The sequence below is a fragment of the Lottia gigantea genome (assembly GCF_000327385.1).
Source record: "Lottia gigantea unplaced genomic scaffold LOTGIsca_53, whole genome shotgun sequence".
NCBI lineage: Eukaryota > Metazoa > Mollusca > Gastropoda > Lottiidae > Lottia > Lottia gigantea.
Window position 1 is genome coordinate 149,198 of NW_008709815.1, and position 17,111 is coordinate 166,308.

The 17,111-nt window shown below is 33.0% G+C and overlaps 2 protein-coding genes across 2 annotated transcripts; one reads left to right on the forward strand and one right to left on the reverse strand.

The window, feature by feature from the left end:
• Positions 1 to 307: 307 nt before the first annotated feature.
• On the reverse strand, positions 308 to 4,388 carry LOTGIDRAFT_165679 (hypothetical protein; the record flags this gene model as incomplete). Its single annotated transcript, XM_009062719.1, has 6 exons — positions 308 to 349; positions 1,156 to 1,270; positions 1,492 to 1,660; positions 1,884 to 2,003; positions 3,063 to 3,170; positions 4,130 to 4,388. 6 exons carry the CDS (start codon positions 4,386 to 4,388, stop codon positions 308 to 310), a joined length of 813 nt encoding a protein of 270 aa, XP_009060967.1.
• Positions 4,389 to 4,787: 399 nt separating this feature from the next.
• LOTGIDRAFT_234584 (hypothetical protein) lies at positions 4,788 to 10,810 on the forward strand. Its single transcript, XM_009062720.1, has 7 exons — positions 4,788 to 5,086; positions 6,114 to 6,303; positions 6,592 to 6,798; positions 7,395 to 7,487; positions 7,767 to 7,838; positions 8,179 to 8,452; positions 8,859 to 10,810. Exons 1-7 carry the CDS (start codon positions 4,885 to 4,887, stop codon positions 9,093 to 9,095), a joined length of 1,275 nt encoding a protein of 424 aa, XP_009060968.1. The 5' UTR covers positions 4,788 to 4,884; the 3' UTR covers positions 9,096 to 10,810.
• Positions 10,811 to 17,111: the final 6,301 nt, after the last annotated feature.

Here is a 17,111-nt window from a genome sequence, read left to right on the forward strand (position 1 = left end):
ATTGTGCTCTATGTTGGAAGTCTGATAATTTAATGATAATGAATAGTGATTATAAAATTAATAATATTAATTAGTTTCTGAAAATTCTGACAAGGAAAGATGTTTAAGAGAGTCTCTTCCTAATTAAAGATGCTATAGAAGCAACCAATTTGTAGAAACTTGATTCTGTTTAAGTAATGTTGTATAAAAGCACCATATAGTTTACAATGTTGAAGAAAGAAAGCCTGTTCAAATTTAATATTAGAGAGATGTTTATAATATAATAATAGTGGATGATCATTAGAATCTGGCTCATTATGAATATATGTTATGCTGGAATGGACGGCAGATTATATAACAATTCATATCTCTAGATTATATAATAAATAATATTAGTTTGAACACATCAGCAGCAGTATGTTGGGATTAGCTTTGTTATTCTTCTAATTTTGTTTCTTTCATAACATAAGGGCCTTTATAACGCCAATAGTATGAAGTGCATTTTGTCACCTTTAGAGTCAAAAAATTTATAATAAAAATGTTGACTTGGAGCAATTGTAATTTTCATTTTAAAGATGGGTTTCCTAATTTTTTAGTTTCAAATTAAGCAAACTATAAGATTAATTGGTGTTTCTAATGAATTATCATGTATTCTTAATCATAGCATTATGTTCTTATTGCATATAATTAAAAGTTTTAACCAATCATAAATGTCCATGTAAGTAAAGTTTCTTGATCGGGCACTCACTGGTAATTCTCTTCTAATTTAGCTAATTATGAATTAATTATGGACATGTGAGACAAACTGGTATTTTTCCAAGTCATTAGAAACCCTCTACTTTCTATCATATAAGTATTAACATATTCATAAATGAAAATAAGGGAACCCATCTTTAAATGTTTAAATGTAAAAATTCTATGGCACAAAATAAAACCCAAATGTCCATTATACTTAAGAATGCCTAAAAATATCAATTTACCTATATTACTCAATATTACACATATATCAGTTATTGCTTCAAAAACAACATGAGACCAAAAATTAGAAAAATAACTAGCACTAAAATGCTGAATCCCAAATGGCAGTTGTTACTCTTGACTTCCTCCTTTCGACAATTCCATCAAGGCCAGGGCAGAAATCCATTCTCTGTGTTCTGTATGAGTTGATGAATGTACCTGTTTGGCTACCTTATTAGGGCTGATGTCTTGAACACTTATGGTATCTTCTAATTTACGTTTATGAGATGATGATACTTTACTGAATGAATCATCACATGCCATTGCCTCATGTCTGAAATTAAATAAACCAGTCAAAATATTGGAGAAGATATTAAATGATTGAAAGTTTTCCTTTTCCTATACCAGTTGTAATGATCCCAAAAAATGACAAACAACACCGATTTTGTGTGGATTCTTATAAAACTAACCATAAATGAAAGTGATCTCATGACTTATGTTACCATGATGATTGTTAAAGAGATTGTAAAGAGGTAGAGCAATTGCTCTAATTACCTTGCTAGCCAACGTTTTATCGGGCTGGCCACTTCAACTTCTACTAATGGCGCCAATGATTTGGAAGGTGATGACGATGGTGTATGTAATGATGATTTTTGTCGTTGAAGTGAAGCGTAGGGATGATCTGAGCAATGCCTATTGGCATGTGTAAATCTACTGGAACAGCCTGAAAATGTACATAAGTCCATGTTATCTCTTTGAACATTTGAACTATCATGAAAAACTATTATGTCCAATTTGCCAGCGCTAACATTATAAACCGTCAACAAAGAATATGATCAGAAGATACATACTTAAACACCACCTTTCTCCACGTGGTAGGTTTTAGAAATTTTCTTCCTCAGAATTTAAGCTTTATATCCGGCGCTAAATATGATGCTTTTCCTTACCTTCTACGGAACATTTGAAAGGTTTCTCTCCAGTATGAAGACGTTGGTGTGTTTTAAGCTGACCACTTTGACAGAAGGCTTTGCCACAACCGTTGAAATTACATTTATATGGTCTCTCTCCTGAAATATACCAATAGGTCTAGGATTAGGATTAACAGAATTCCGTACGGTATTTAAAATGGGATGTAAGCTCATCCTCGAAGTTATTGATTATGTGATCAATGTTTTTCACAACTTTATGTCTACCTATACAAGCAGGCCCGTAGCCAGACTTGATTGGGGCAATGGGTTGTGGTTTGTAGTCACAGTGATAATATTGGGCAGCCCATGCGAACCCACAAAAATGGGTTTATACATTGGAAGGTCTCAAATGATGCCATGTCGATAAGAGCTGCTCAGGCAGCATATTCAATGGCTCAGTGTGTTAGACGCTTGCTCGCTAACCTGAAGGTCCAGGGTTCAATCCCGGCATAGGTCGAGATAATACCTTCGGATTTTTCAACCCTGTCAGTGATGCAGGTGAGAAGGGCTGACATGGAAAAAGCGTCTAGTCGTTCGGATTGGACAATAAACCGAGGCACCGTGTGCTACAGGCTGTGCACGTTAAAGATCCCTCGACAGTTGGAAATCGAAAAAGAGCAGGCTAATGCCGCTGTCCTGGCAAAACTTCCCTCATTAAATTGCATCCTACATGGCGTTGCCCGTCTTCATTAGCCCACATGGTGCAGAAAAGTAGGACGTTAAACTCCATTCATTTCATTTCATTTCAAGCAGCATATAACTAGATGCTTCTGTGCGAGACTGAGAGGTCTAAAACTTTTGTGGCATGAGCATTAATACCGGCATTAATACCGGAGTAGCCAAATGGGGGATATTCAAAAGTTATATTTATAACAAATCTTATTGGACCGATTTGGGATTTCAAAATTTCGAAATGGTCATTCTTTACTTCGTAGGTCAGAGTTATGATAATATATTCCCTGTTTAAGAGTAGACCTATTATATAATATTAGAATGTATTATATTGGTAATTAGCTTTGTATGTATATCTTCCTTTCAGAAACTCGATGTGAATAGAACATTAGGCCTGTATGTTTGAATATTAATGGTAAATGTAAATTTCATGAGACAAGTTCTTTCTATTAGTTTGGCTATCGATCCAGTTTATAACTTACTCACGCCTGGCTTCATATTCTAAATTGTCAATAGATCGAGTTAGTGTCACGTGACTTTTTATAACGGTAAATTGACCAGGCACTACAAGTCTTAACACCTGAGAAGATCTACCTGAATTGAGTATGAACATGTTTTATAAACAATATACAATAAAAAGGGGGTTTTAACAAAAAATCAATTGATTTTGATGATATATTTATCTATAGAAATACTTCCCTATAGACCATGTATATATAATACCTCTTTGTGTTTATTTGTTTTGGACACAAGTCATGCTGATACACGCCTGTTATCGGTTGTTATTTAGCGTTGTCACAACATGTTTAAATGACATTCCTTTACCTATCTTCGCAGCACTGTTATTTAAAGATCACATTGTCTTTATATAATTGTATATTTAATTTCTTCGTCATTAATAAACGTTAGGAATCGATATGTTGTACAATAATTGTTATTGATTAAGAACAGGTAGTTAATACTGAAGTTACAATCAAAAGAAATCACCTGTCAATGTCCAGATTACTCATGCGTATCTTAAAAATGGTAAAAATGGAATGGAAGAAAGGAATCAATATTGAACACTATTGATTTGTTGATATTGTCTTTGTTCTATGTTTACCTGTTTATTGATCGTATTAGGTTGTAGTCAGAAACTCGATAATTAATAGGCGTCTCTGGCCTTCTGCCAATATTGGCATTTAAAAAAATCCCGTTTTACTACATTTCCATTCCGTAGTATATAAAAGTCCATGAATTCCTTTTGTTACATTCTGAAGAAAGTTGGAACGTTGCTGAATGATTAAATTCTAGAATTAAGGTTATTAAATTCCAAAAACATAAAGATGTAAAATTCTGACTTTCTCTGTAAATTAGACCATATTAAATTTAGACTATGAAAAAAAGACCTTTGAATTTACCTTTACTCACAGTGCATCTTTAAATGCTGCAGATGGCTGTGTGTAAAAATGTGTCAAACGTTAGAACAGATGTTGAAAGTATTGGAGTGTGAAAGTGAATACAATGCACTTGTCATAAATTATACAATACAAAACTATCATGTTTCATCTTACCTGTATGAGTTCTCAGGTGCGCTTGTAATGACTTCTCTCTGGGAAACACTCGGCCACAAATTTTACATCTGATATCACTCTCAGATGAGACACCTTCCGAAATTAAAGTTGATATTGCATCTGATCTTGGTCTGCCCCTTTTAATATTTAGGGAATTTTCTCTAGAACTATCACCATTGTCGGATGTACTGGAATCCCCTTCATCTTCTGTCGAAAGTTGAACCAGGTGTATTCCATTACTCCAATTTATTGGATGCATTTTAAAAATGTGAACTTGTTTTATCGAACCCCAGAGAGATAATCATATCTTTTCAGCCCTACGCGTCTATTAACATCTCAGTAAATAATGTCCCATGCATGTTGATACCTGTAAATATATCTATAAATAGCGCGTGCGAAGTTAGAAGTCGCGCATCATATTTTATGTTAACAGGCCATCGATTTTTTTTATATGTGAGTCATTTTGAGATAGAGAAATTTCGGGGTTTATTCTATAAAGTCTTATGAATATGTGCGACACTATATGTACAAAGTTTTCAGGCTTTATTTCTTATTTTCAATCTTATTTCATCTAAGATATTCTGTTCCCGCCATCAGTCCATTTATGGCTTTATGACATCATAGGATACCCCCTATCAAAGGTTACCAAGCATGCGCTGTCACTGTGCTCTGTGCACGCCATTTTGAAGCATTGAACTTGTTTACAGGTAAAGCCGTGGTTGTAATCCATTGCCATCCTCTTTAATCTGGGGACAATGGACCTCCAATACGGCGTAAATGTGTCCAACAAATTTGACATTACCAGTTTCAACGAAATACTTGATTCTGGGAAAACGAAGAAGGCAGTAGAGGGCGAGAAACCCAAGCTGGGCTCAAATAAACAAAATACGAAGAAGTCCACCCCTCACACGGAAACCAAGGATAAAAAGAACGACCAAAACACCAACAAAAAAGAAGGTTAGTGCTGTATATTTATGTATTGTTTTTTGTAGTAGTTTCAGTTGATATGTCGCACTGCACTAGTGTTGTGCTGTAAAATGTTGAGATTGATACGAAATACATGTTGACCCTCATTTTGTGCCAAACAATGTTGAATCACGAGCCACGGCCACGAGGCTGAGAAATACTTAAGCAAAAGTTAAACTGTTTATGGTGGTATGGATTTTCCTGAAGTAGTTTGGATAAAATGACCTAGAATTGGTATAGAAGTTGTCATTACCATTGGTTTGGAATGATTGCATGCATTGTTAAGCCTGGTCTGGCACATTCTGAGGAGTAAGTCAATAGTTTGACCTGGCCTTGACTCCTAACAGTTTGTCACATTAAAGAGGATGCAAGTATTTTCAAGATTTTAAATCTAAGAATTGAATTACCGGTATGTACAATGCTTCCCTCTTACAGTTTTTGAAGTACAGTAATTCTGTCGTCAAATTGCTAATTGTAGATAGTTAAGTTAATACTAATAGTTACCTTTACCTATATATAGAGAGAAATTCCACACGTTGCACACTGCATGATGATCCTTGTCTTCATTAGGCCTAACTGCAGTGAAAAGTAGGATGTAAAACATTTTATTTTAGCAGTTAATGAATAGCTTAAGTTTTGGAAACTAGACTTCTAGTATCGGTACTTAACTCTCTCAGTAGGCTAGAGATTATGCCTTCTTGTAGCATCACAGTTGAACTGTGCTTGGTATCAAAAAGTCAATAACCTTTAGATCAAAATAGAGAAATGTTCTAGTTCCAAAGTCTTCACGCAACTTGATGTAGTGAATTGAGGTAGCCCAGTTCTGAGTAAAATTCAAATTTGACGGAAGTGTGGTGAATTTCTAAGAACAGTTATTAGGAGATTGAAAATACAATGGCAAGTCTGCATTGCATATAGTAAACACAGGATATGAAATCTTACAAGTAACCTGCACAGCTGTAGGCTTGGTAATGTTCATACCTGTATACCAGACAAATCATTTATAAATATTTTTCAGTTCAAAAAGATGCTCCTCTATCGGAGAGATCTAATCGAGGAGGTAGAGGAAATAGAGATGGCCGTGATAAAGAGTCGCGAGATAATAAAGAGAATGATGGAGAGAGGAATGAAAGGAGAGGTGGTTTCAGGAAACCAAGAGATAATGTAGACAATAGAGGTGGTGATGAAAATGTTCCTCTAGAATTCAGGTTGGTTACATATTTTTTGACAATTTATTTTTCCATCAATCTATCCATAGTTAGCAAACTTTTTCTCGCCAATTTTGTCAATTCAATGATATGTTATTTTGGAAGCACTGTATCAACTTGGGTAATTCATCACTAGCATTATTAATGTTTATGGTTTCATATTGTTATATTTCATAAATGTTTTTTGATTCCAAAAATTCCACATCCAAGTTACAAGAGTAAAATTTATTTGCATCAAATATCCAAAGTTGCAAATCAAACAACTGATACATGTTTTGATTCTTACAGGGAAAAGCCAGAAGGAAGTCGATTCAATAGATTCGATGGTGATAATGATAGAGGACGAGGAAGGGGGAGAGGCAGGGGTGGTTTCCGTGGTAACAGAGGACGAGGTGGATTTGGAGAAGGAAGAGGTGGTGGAGGAGGGGGATTTGGAGCACCCTTTGAGAGAAGTGGTAAAAGAGACTTTGACAGACACAGTGGAAGTGACAAAACGTAATTCTTTTGCTGTTATTTTACTTTGAATTGTCTTTGAATTATCCCCTTTTATCCCGCAATTTTTTGCTTACCTACCTATATAGTGCTTATCTTTTTTTTCTTTCTTGCAATGCTTTTTTTTTCTTAGTATGTTGCATGAAGTTAAACAAGGTTATATAAATAAGTTCTTGATATTAAACTTCCAAGCCATAAGGAATTTTATTTTTTTGAAACTTAAAAATTATGAAGTGTGTCCTTTGAAAGCCACAGAAAAAAATATTATACTAAAGTTACAAGGTTATGTAGACTTAAAGTGCTATTTTACTCTGAATAACGTTTACATTTGAAATTCAAATTGAATGCTTTAGTGTCAAAAATCTTGAAAATCAAACTATTTTCTCAAAAGTTAAATGCAAATGAAGTTTACTTTTAATCTCCCTTTTGACATTAGTAGAGTAATAAATAATGATTATTCAATGTTAGCAAAATGTGTTACAGATTTTTGACCCATCTAGATGAAAGAAAAAAAGTCTTTAATGACAAAAGTGCATTCGTATAGCAAAATCATGTTTTAAATCATTTACATTATTTATTAATTGGTGAAATGTTTTCAGTGGTGTCAAAGCAGTTGATAAGAGAGAGGGTTTTGGAAAAAGAAATTGGGGATCATTCAAGGATGATATAAAGATGAACATGAATGAAGAGAGGTTAGGCTCCCCATTTTTTTTCATTACATTTTGCATCACCATAGTCAACTTTGTTTTGAGCAATTTTTATGTAGTTTAATTCCTGGTGGTGGTAGCATCATTTTTTTCAGGTTCATATCTCTGAGAATGTACTGTATATTGTAGGCCCCACCGTGTGACCAATCCAGAGATGTGGTTGCTAGGTGGTGTGTCTGGGGATTGTTTTCTTTTGCATGTGCTATTTAAGACTGAAGATTTTGTTGCTCGTATTTTATGATATTCTAATTTTAATTATTTCAGCGTCCCTCAAGAAAGTGAAACAGCTGAAAACTGGAATCAAAATGAAGAGAATGTTGAACCACAAGAAACAAGGTAAATAGTGATCAATGTTAACTGGTCCGAAGTTAATATTATGTGCTAAATTGAAAGCAACTTTTTTAGGTGTTGCAGAAGGAAAATGGCAAGGAAGTCTTAGTTTAAAGGAACAGGAATGTAGCAACTTGTGTCTGAAATTATTAATTAATATTTTTTATCTCAATTTTATCTGAAAGTATCTGGCAATGTTCCACTTTCTAGTATTCTAGATGTTTTCTTAGATATCTATAGCTTATTCATTGTTTTGAAATCTTTTAAGATGTTTTTGTATTTTCTAAAATTCTTTGTTTGCGGTCAGAAATGTAGACTTCAAATTAAATCTTGTTTTATTTGTTAGTGGTGATCCAGCTCCAGGCACTACAGAAGCTGTGAATGAAGAAGATGCCCAACCAAAACAAATGACGCTAAAAGAATACAGAGCATCTCAAGGCAAGAATAGATTAAGGAGCCAGTTTCAGATTCGTAAAGCAGGAGAAGGAGTTGATGGATCACAGTGGAAGGAAGGTACTAAGATTAAGAAGTCTGTAAACAACCCTGCAAATCCTCCTAAACCGACAACTGAGAGAAGGCGAAAGAACTCAGAATCAGAAGAAGAAGAAAGTGATGATGATGTATGTTAAATTGCTATTCCTCATTTTTAGATAAAAATAATTTATTCCTTACTTAGTTAATGCTTCATATTTCAAGGGCACAAAGGCTCTCTTTTGTTTAAGTGACAACGGTTTTGATTGGATTTTGAAGTACATGTATAGGTCAAAATTGGAAAAAGCCATATGCCACGTTCAAACTGAGACTGAGTTGATATTTCTAGTCTCATCAACGGCATACTAAGTGATCTATTTTTCACTTGAAAGATAAAAGATTACTGAAATTTCACTCTTCAAAGCATAGCTAAACTGTCATAGAATTTCAGTTTTAATTATTATATTACTTAAAGGCCTACTTGAAGCGCTGGCTTACATTGATGATATGCATTATATTTAATGAATCAATAAATACATGAATTTTATATTCTAGCATGAAGAGCGTAAAAAGAAAAATAAGAATACATTGAATATTGAAATCACGTTTAATGATAATAATCGACGAGGTGGTCGTGGTAATAGAAGAGGACGCGGACCAGGTCGTGGATTTTATCGTGGAAATTCGCCTCGTGGTGGTGGAAGAGGAGGTGGTGATAGGAAATATCGCGATACAGCACCAAGAGTCGATGATGAAAAAGACTTCCCGAGTCTTGTGAAAAGTGCTGCATAAAAAGTGCATATTTCAAATGCACCCACAATTATAAAACAAGTATATTGGATAATGTTGATTATGTAGTTGACATCATGGCCTGTTATAAATGATGCCTGAAATTTTTGTATGTTTTGAAACGCTCTTTGTCTGAAGTCAAATCATCCTGAATGCATTTTAATACCTCCTGTTTTTTTATGTTATATTCGGAGGTGTTCTGGGGATCTCATTTGGTGATGCTGTGTTTAACTTTGACTTTTCTTGTGAATAGAAATTGAGACATTTTGAACCCATAGTGGGCCCTCTTAAAATCAAACAGTACCCTTGTAAAGATATCCGTACTGGTCCAAGTGCTAGCTCAAAAAGTGCTTTTTTCCCCTCATTATTGAGAGTGAAAATATTTTGCCAACATAATTTCGAAATAACTCGTATAAATGTTATTTATAAATAAAACCTATTTATGAACATTACCAAAGCTAGTAACTGAATGTGCTGGCTGATGAGAAAATTGTGATGAGGATTTGGTTTCGGTGACTCCATTGGTGGTGAATAAAATTTTTACTTTCCCACAGAAACTTCATCAATTTGTCGGTTTTCATATTTGAAGTACTATTTTTAGGTCATAGTTTTGTAGTAGTTGTCTATCTTTTAGTGAAAATGTACTCTTTATATAAATTCTAAAGTAATATTGAGATATTGGGATATTGTACTAAATATATGGCTATAGAACAGCCTTAAAAGAGATTTGTCAAAATATACCTTGAATGACTAACATTTTTTTTCACAAAATAAGAATAAATCTATCTTTCATCCAAAAGTTTTCTCGTTTAATCTTTAGTCCTAAAACTAATTCAAATTTATACAATTTTTATGTCCCAGAAGCACTATAAACAGTAATTTTATAGATATTGTTGATTTATATAGAATCTATGGTTTTAACCGTTAATATCAGTGTTCATTTCAGTGTAAGAAGCAATGAGTTGTAACTGCTGATAAAATAACAGCTGTTTTCAGTCAACTAACACTAGTCAGCATCAAAAAGAAAAAGCATTTAAAAATTTCAAGAATGCAAGATAGTGTTGAATTGTCTAGAATCAGCTATTGATTGATGTCAGTTTGTATTAAAATTGCGTAACAAACTGTTGAAAGACTGTTCATTTGAAATTTGATTAATTAAGTATATATTACATTTTTCTATGAATTCATCTGGTTTCATATTGCCTCTGGATTTCGTAATGGATTTATTCTAGTGACAATTGACTGGAAATATGTCTTCCAATATTGCTGGACTGTAAAAAACATCAACTACGCATAGTATATATATTCTGAAATGCACAAGGCCATTTTGCTAAAAATCATATCAAATGCTGAGCAAATTAAAAACTTCTGGAGTATTGATCAATCACTGCAGCAAGAGATCAACATTTCCACTCGGCAGCGATTTCAGACATCATTAATGGCCCTTGCAGATATTTAAACTCTTGTGACAAAAGCTTATCCATTCCGATTGGCTGTACTGAAATTAAACTATTTGTTTTATAATACTGTGCTCATTGCTAGAAAATAAATTTCAACATCTTCAATATATAACTATCATTCTCACCCTTTATTATATAGCCATTTATGTATGACATGTGTAATTGTGTGCTTGTGAAAGGCCATTTAACCACAGATTGACTAGTGATCAATTTAATTATTACAGTGGGCAAAGAAAAGAATAAAACTTCAACATCTATTGCAAGTCTTTATTTCCTTATGAATTAACCAAGCAAACGGGGGTTGCATTCATGAAACGTTTCCATGCTGGATTTTATGGCTTCGCATCTTGGAAAGTGGGGTCGATGTAATGGGCGCCTCTGTCTTTATGGTCTCTGAGCCAATATCCTGCTGAAAGACAGTCGGTCTTTGTTTCTGATTGATGTCGGTTGCAATCCATGCCATAATGCATGGTACTCTCAACCGGCCTAACAACATCACACTGTGAAAAACGCCAATGTTGTTGGTGGGTATCTCACCCAAATTCGTTGTTTGACGTTAATAAGGAATGGGCACTGTTGGTGGCCATTAGTCTGACGAGCTGTGATGCAGATGTTGTAGTTGGATGAGGCGGTCTGAAATTAGTGTCAGTGCTCTTGTAATGGTTCTTAAAAGATAAAAACATTGGCAATTGTTCATATTGTTCATGCTGTTGAGAGGTTAGAATCACGTGAAACTCTCCCACAGGCATCTTACCGTTCTTGAGTTTCACAACAGTTACTCTGAACGATATTGTCATAAACTGGCCTTTAAAAAGTCTTAATATCATATTTATTAACCAAAATAACAACGTCCTAACTGGAATGATAATAAAAAGTGACTTATTTAAGGTCACACTCACATGCCGATTGAGATTAGAACGTAATTTTCTCGATGGTTCCATCCGACTGCTCGTCAACCCCATAGATTTAGTTTTATAATAAGAACTATTTATAACTCATGGTCAACCCCCATCTTCACAATGGCGGAGTTCATATATACCCCGAGATTGTGAAGAAGCAGAACCCCATGTAAATGGTTTTAATGGCTTACAGCCAAAGTTCTAAATATTCCTTTTCTGCACTCCCAGTTTGTGGCAAAAGAGGTAAAATCTGAGGGAGATATTTTGAACTCCATAACCGAGGGAGTGCCCCTTATTCTACCTATAAAGGTATGTAATATTCACCTTTTCAAATGAATAAAAGCATAAAACATTTCCGAATAAAGATCTTTATTTTGTTTACAAAATTGTCAAATGGTCCATTATTTGGGTCCATTTGACGGATGGCGCTTTGTCGTAAAGGGCAGTTATCCGTACACCGGAAGTTATAGATACTCGCGACAGATACTGGAATTCCTTAGTCGCAAGTAAACAAACTCAGATAGTTGATATAACTTGCTTGACTTTTGTCGACTTTCTTAGTTTAATCATGTAAGTATTGAAAATACTTTATAGATTTTAAAGAAGATAGTCCTCATATTTCAATATGAAAACAATTTTGCATGTTATGGCTATAGCCATGGGCCTAGAGTAGATAAAATAACAAAATCATTTAATCAAAATGTGAAAATGAAAGATTCCTCTGGCTTTACTCCGACCACAATGTTTATAGAATCGTATTTCGTCAAATAATTTTCAGTGTATTTAAATATCTACTCCAAAATGTCAACGAGGTCCTGAGATTTTCTTTGAGTTGCAGACAATGACATTTTTTATAGTCCACAAATTAAAGTGTGAATTGTGAATGTCTCGCCACTTGTCAGTATGTTTACATGTGATGTAAACTGATTTTTGAATGTTTTAGGAGTAACAGACCACCAAGCAGTAGTGGTAGACCAATGACTCGCGGTCAGATAGGAACAGGTTTGTAGAAATATTTTATTTTCTTCATTTGTTTTCATTTGTGTTCAGTGAATTATGGGATAGTTCTTGTGTTTGATGTATATAATTTTTTTTTGTAATAAGAAAGTTTGTTTTCTAAAGATAATTTTTATTCTTGTTACAGCTATGGGTGGGAGACCTGCTGGCACGGCAACAAGACTTACAACTGCAATGGTAAGCTATGAGTACTCTTATGAAAATAATTTCACCAAAATTCTTTATTATTGATTTGAAAACTGCTTTAAAAGAAATAAATGTAAAGGCTTACTTTGATTATTAGAGATTTGTTCAATTCCCCAACTGATATCCAGGTTTTTGTTTTGGTGTGTTGGATAATTATTACCAGATATGATGAATTATTATGATATATTTTAGAACCCAGGAACAGCTAGACCTGGTACTAGAGGAGGAGCTGTAGCTGGTGGTGTTGGTAAGTGTCCAAAAACTGTGTCAGCTGCATTTGTAGCCTTGCAGGTCAGGCTCATCTTTCCAAATAACCTGTCTGATTGGTCTTGCTATTCCATTTAGATTCTAATGATTCTTGTTAATATTTGGTTATTATTTATTGACATTTAACTGATTCTTAATGGTCTTACAAAGCTTTTGTCTAATTGGGTAACATGAATTCTTATGATCTAAGACTAAGCTTGTTGAATTACTATGACATTTTATATTATATTCCATTTATTTTAATACTTTTGGTTTATATCCTATTTTTTATTGTTGATGTTTGGTTATTTTGCAGCCTTGAATTCCCAGGTTAATGTTGTTGACAGACCAACAACCCAGCAAGGTTTAGGTGGAATGAAAACTGCAGCTAGAGGTAACGTTTGCTTATTTGTTTATCCAAATATTCAATTGATAGTGAAATTTAGAACAATGTCTTTTGATGTTACTGGTTACAGTGAACTTATCTTCAAAATTATATATGGGTATTTTTTATAATTCACAGGTAGAAGACAAGTTATGGATAAAACTTATTTTCTTGGATTAATCAGGTAACCCATCATTCTTACTCTTATAGGTATTCCAGCATATCCTCTTTTACTTTGGCGGCTGATCTCTACCAATATCTGATTGGCAAGAGCTTGTTTGGAATTGTTCACGAGTTGTTGTTTGGAATCAAGACATTCTTGCCCCTTTTCAGTCTGTGTTATGTATTTTGCCCCTGTTTGTTATTCTTTACACTATTTCTTAGTAAAGTATGTATATCTTAAAGTATTTTGTCGCAGGAGGCCCAAGGTAAGCATAATTTCCAGTTTGAATGACAATCCAGATCTGCATTCTTGAAGTTTCCAAATTTGTATGACTATATTTCAGGAGTAAGATAAATGAATTAAATGGAGAGATCAATAATTTAACGAAAGATATTGATAATACCAATGATGAAAATTCAAGTTTCCTAACTTATGATAAAAGGTATGAAGAAATCAGTTTTACATTATGAATTTTATTTCATACACAATCCTGGCTTTTTTTCATTCTATATTACATATAATATTATATATCAAGCCAAAGGTTTAAATAAGAATTCATCAACAATACTTACAATGTGACAACAGTCAAATATCAAGATTTGTCAAGCTTGGATGAGATAAAAAAGTGAAATTTATGTTTTTGTTTCAGAGCAGAAGTATTGGCTGGTGAAATCCGTGATTTACAGGCTGAATTAGGAGATTATAATATTGTAAGTACTTTGAATAAAAATAATTTTTGAATTTTTGATCATCAAAAACATCAAATCAGGTATAAATAATGAATTCTATTGTATATTTCAGCTTGTTGATAAGTTAACTATAGATGAAGACATACAAGATGTTGAGTTTGATTGTAATAATGTAAGTTATATTAGCACTTTTAGATTCCATTATCTAGGTTTTTATAATGTTTGCTTTAAAAGATTTGAAATGTCTTTCCAAATCCAATTACAAGGACATATCTTCAGAAGCTATAGTTAGCATAAATGGCAACATGTAATAGAACAATGTATTTTATACTTTGTCTTTAAAATGGCTAAATAAACTGAAAAATTTGATCCCAAACAATTTTTTTTTTTGTATATTTTAGCTAAAGGCCCAAAATGATCGTGATTCTAAAAAGATTGAAGAAATGTTTGATATTAAAAAACAGTGAGTATTTCAATTTGTTACTTTTCTGTTTATTATGATTATTTTGTACAATAGTATACAACAGCTTTCCTTGCAGCTCATTCAAAATCCCTGGTCCTCCATATCACTAAAAACTTACTATGAAAATATTTAAGATATTATTCTTTTATTCTATTATTATTTGGGGCATGATTTGGCATATTAGAGAACCTACTATGTATTAAATATATATCTATAATAGAAAAGAAGAATATATTGCTCAGTTAGAAATGGAAATAGATCAAGAAAAGAGAATGGCTGATAATTTAGTTAATGATATGGTAAGTTAGATTAACACCAGATACCTTGTTGAGAGAGGTTTGAAGCCAAATTTTCAACATAATAATTCGGCAACTACAAGATGTATCTTTTAAGCAATTCATGAATGTGGGTTCAGAATCCTTCTACATCCACATCTAACTTCCATGTGACTCAAAACTCTTATCTGTGATCAGAGATTGGAGTTTGACAATGAAATTGGAACCAACAAAGAACATAGTCTATTAGTAAAGATTTTGTCATTTTTTTTTTGTAGGATCCTAAATTAAGACAGAAATATCACAAACTGAAGACATTAAATGATCATTTATTTAAAGAAACTGAGAAAGGTCAACAAGAAATAGATCATCTTAATTCAAGAATAGAAACATTACAAGAGGTATGTGGATATTTTTACTTATGAAAGGACTGTCTATATATATATTTACAATTTGTTTGGTTTTGTGTCTCTTTCTTTTTGCAGTCTATAATTTGCATTGGTACATATTTGATATCAATATAGTATACTTTATAAATCTGCCATTCAATGATTTGATCCACAGAGAATGGAAATCTTTTTGCAGAGCAGCTTGTAACAACCATAAAACAATGTGTTATGTACGCGAAGTTAGGGACAATAGTAGAGGGGAAGTCAGAAGTCGTGAGCTAGTAACTACTTAACTATTTGATAACATCCCCTTATTTCTCATATTTATTTATTATTACAGGATTTATCAATGTCACAAGTTAAACAAGAAGCCGGTGAGATTTCATTTTGATTGAAATGAACATAATATTACAATTTCATAAAATTTTTCTCAGTGAGAAGACATCAAAATTTTACCTTGACACGATTTCTCAAACACTCAAGCAGTAAAATTTGGGCTTAAAAATAAAAATTGATCAGTAACAGAGCCTCAATTAACAAGTACTGAATAAATATCACTAGCTCGGAGGTCACTAAGAAAGTTTATAAACTCAAATGCATTGCTTTTTAATGTTTTTCATAAGATATACAATATATATGTAATATGTTTGAAAGTTAAAGTATATTGTTTCAGTCCGACTGTATGAACAGATCCATGAATTAACAGCTAAAAGAGATAATTTGATAGAGGAATCTAAACAACATGGATCACCAGCTGAGGAAAGAGAAAAATTATTAAAACAAGTTAAAGAAGATAATCAAGAAATAGCCAGCATGGATAGACAGTAAGTTATTTTTATGTTATAGCATGGTTCTGAAAATATCAGAAACATACACTTAATAGAAGTCCATAAATGTCAACTTTTCCAGTCCTTATGTATCTTCAAGAATTTCAAAAAATTATCTTTGTGGCTAAACTGGAATTTGGGCTCTCTGAAGGGAGATTATGTAACTCACTTTAAGACTAATGTATATTGTAGAATTCGAGATTTACAAGAGAAGATAGATTCTATGAGAGAAGAGATCAATCAGTATGATATGGATATTGAAGAAAATCAAGGTCAGATGGAATCATATTAAGTTACAAGCAATAACAATTTTTTTATTGCCCTAAATGATATTTGAAATATAAGTGTAATTGTGTAATTATTATCTATATTATGACATTCAACTTATATTTTGATTGGAAAATTTAAATTATAGGAGAGAAAAATCAGAAATATAAGGAACTGAAGAAACGAGAAGAGAATATGGATGGTAAGTTCTTATTTTTGTAAATTCTGTGTTAAATTTGTTGTTAGTTTATGGTTTAAGAAACATTCTTTGTTTTTAATACAGATTTGGAATTCAATTCTGAAATGTGAACCTCTATTTTTGTTTGCAGAATTTTTGGATGTTTATGATGAAAGTAAAGCAGAAGAAATTGTAAGTATTTTTCTTTACAGAAAGTTTCAACTAGCTTTTGGTGTTATAACAGTTGTCAGGTATTTTGTTGATTGTTGATATTATGATCCTGAAATAATTTTGTTATTGTAGAGAAGAACAAGTGAATTACAAAGTGGTATTGTTTCTGCTTTAGAACACATCTCTAGGGTAAGTAGTGTTTATTCAATATGGATTTTCAACATTTAATGATAACGAAAAATATACTCTATGAAGAACTTCACATTAAGGTGAGGGCACATGAGCGGTCTAGGTTGGAGATTTTTGTCGCTGATTAGAGTCTGGAGTAAAGTCTCATGTGTGCCTGCAAGACATACGGTCATCATCCAATCAGACTCACTTTCAATTGCATGCTCCGTTTATGA

What these genes read in the sequence shown, in the direction of transcription:
- LOTGIDRAFT_234584 (XM_009062720.1), top strand. Translation starts at nt 4,885, where the DNA reads ATGGACCTCCAATACGGCGTAAATGTGTCCAACAAATTTGACATTACC. An exon ending in AATGTTCCTCTAGAATTCAG is followed by an intron (nt 6,304 to 6,591) that starts GTTGGTTACATA and finishes TGATTCTTACAG; the next exon opens with GGAAAAGCCAGAAGGAAGTC. An exon ending in AAGAAGAAAGTGATGATGAT is followed by an intron (nt 8,453 to 8,858) that starts GTATGTTAAATT and finishes TTTATATTCTAG; the next exon opens with CATGAAGAGCGTAAAAAGAA.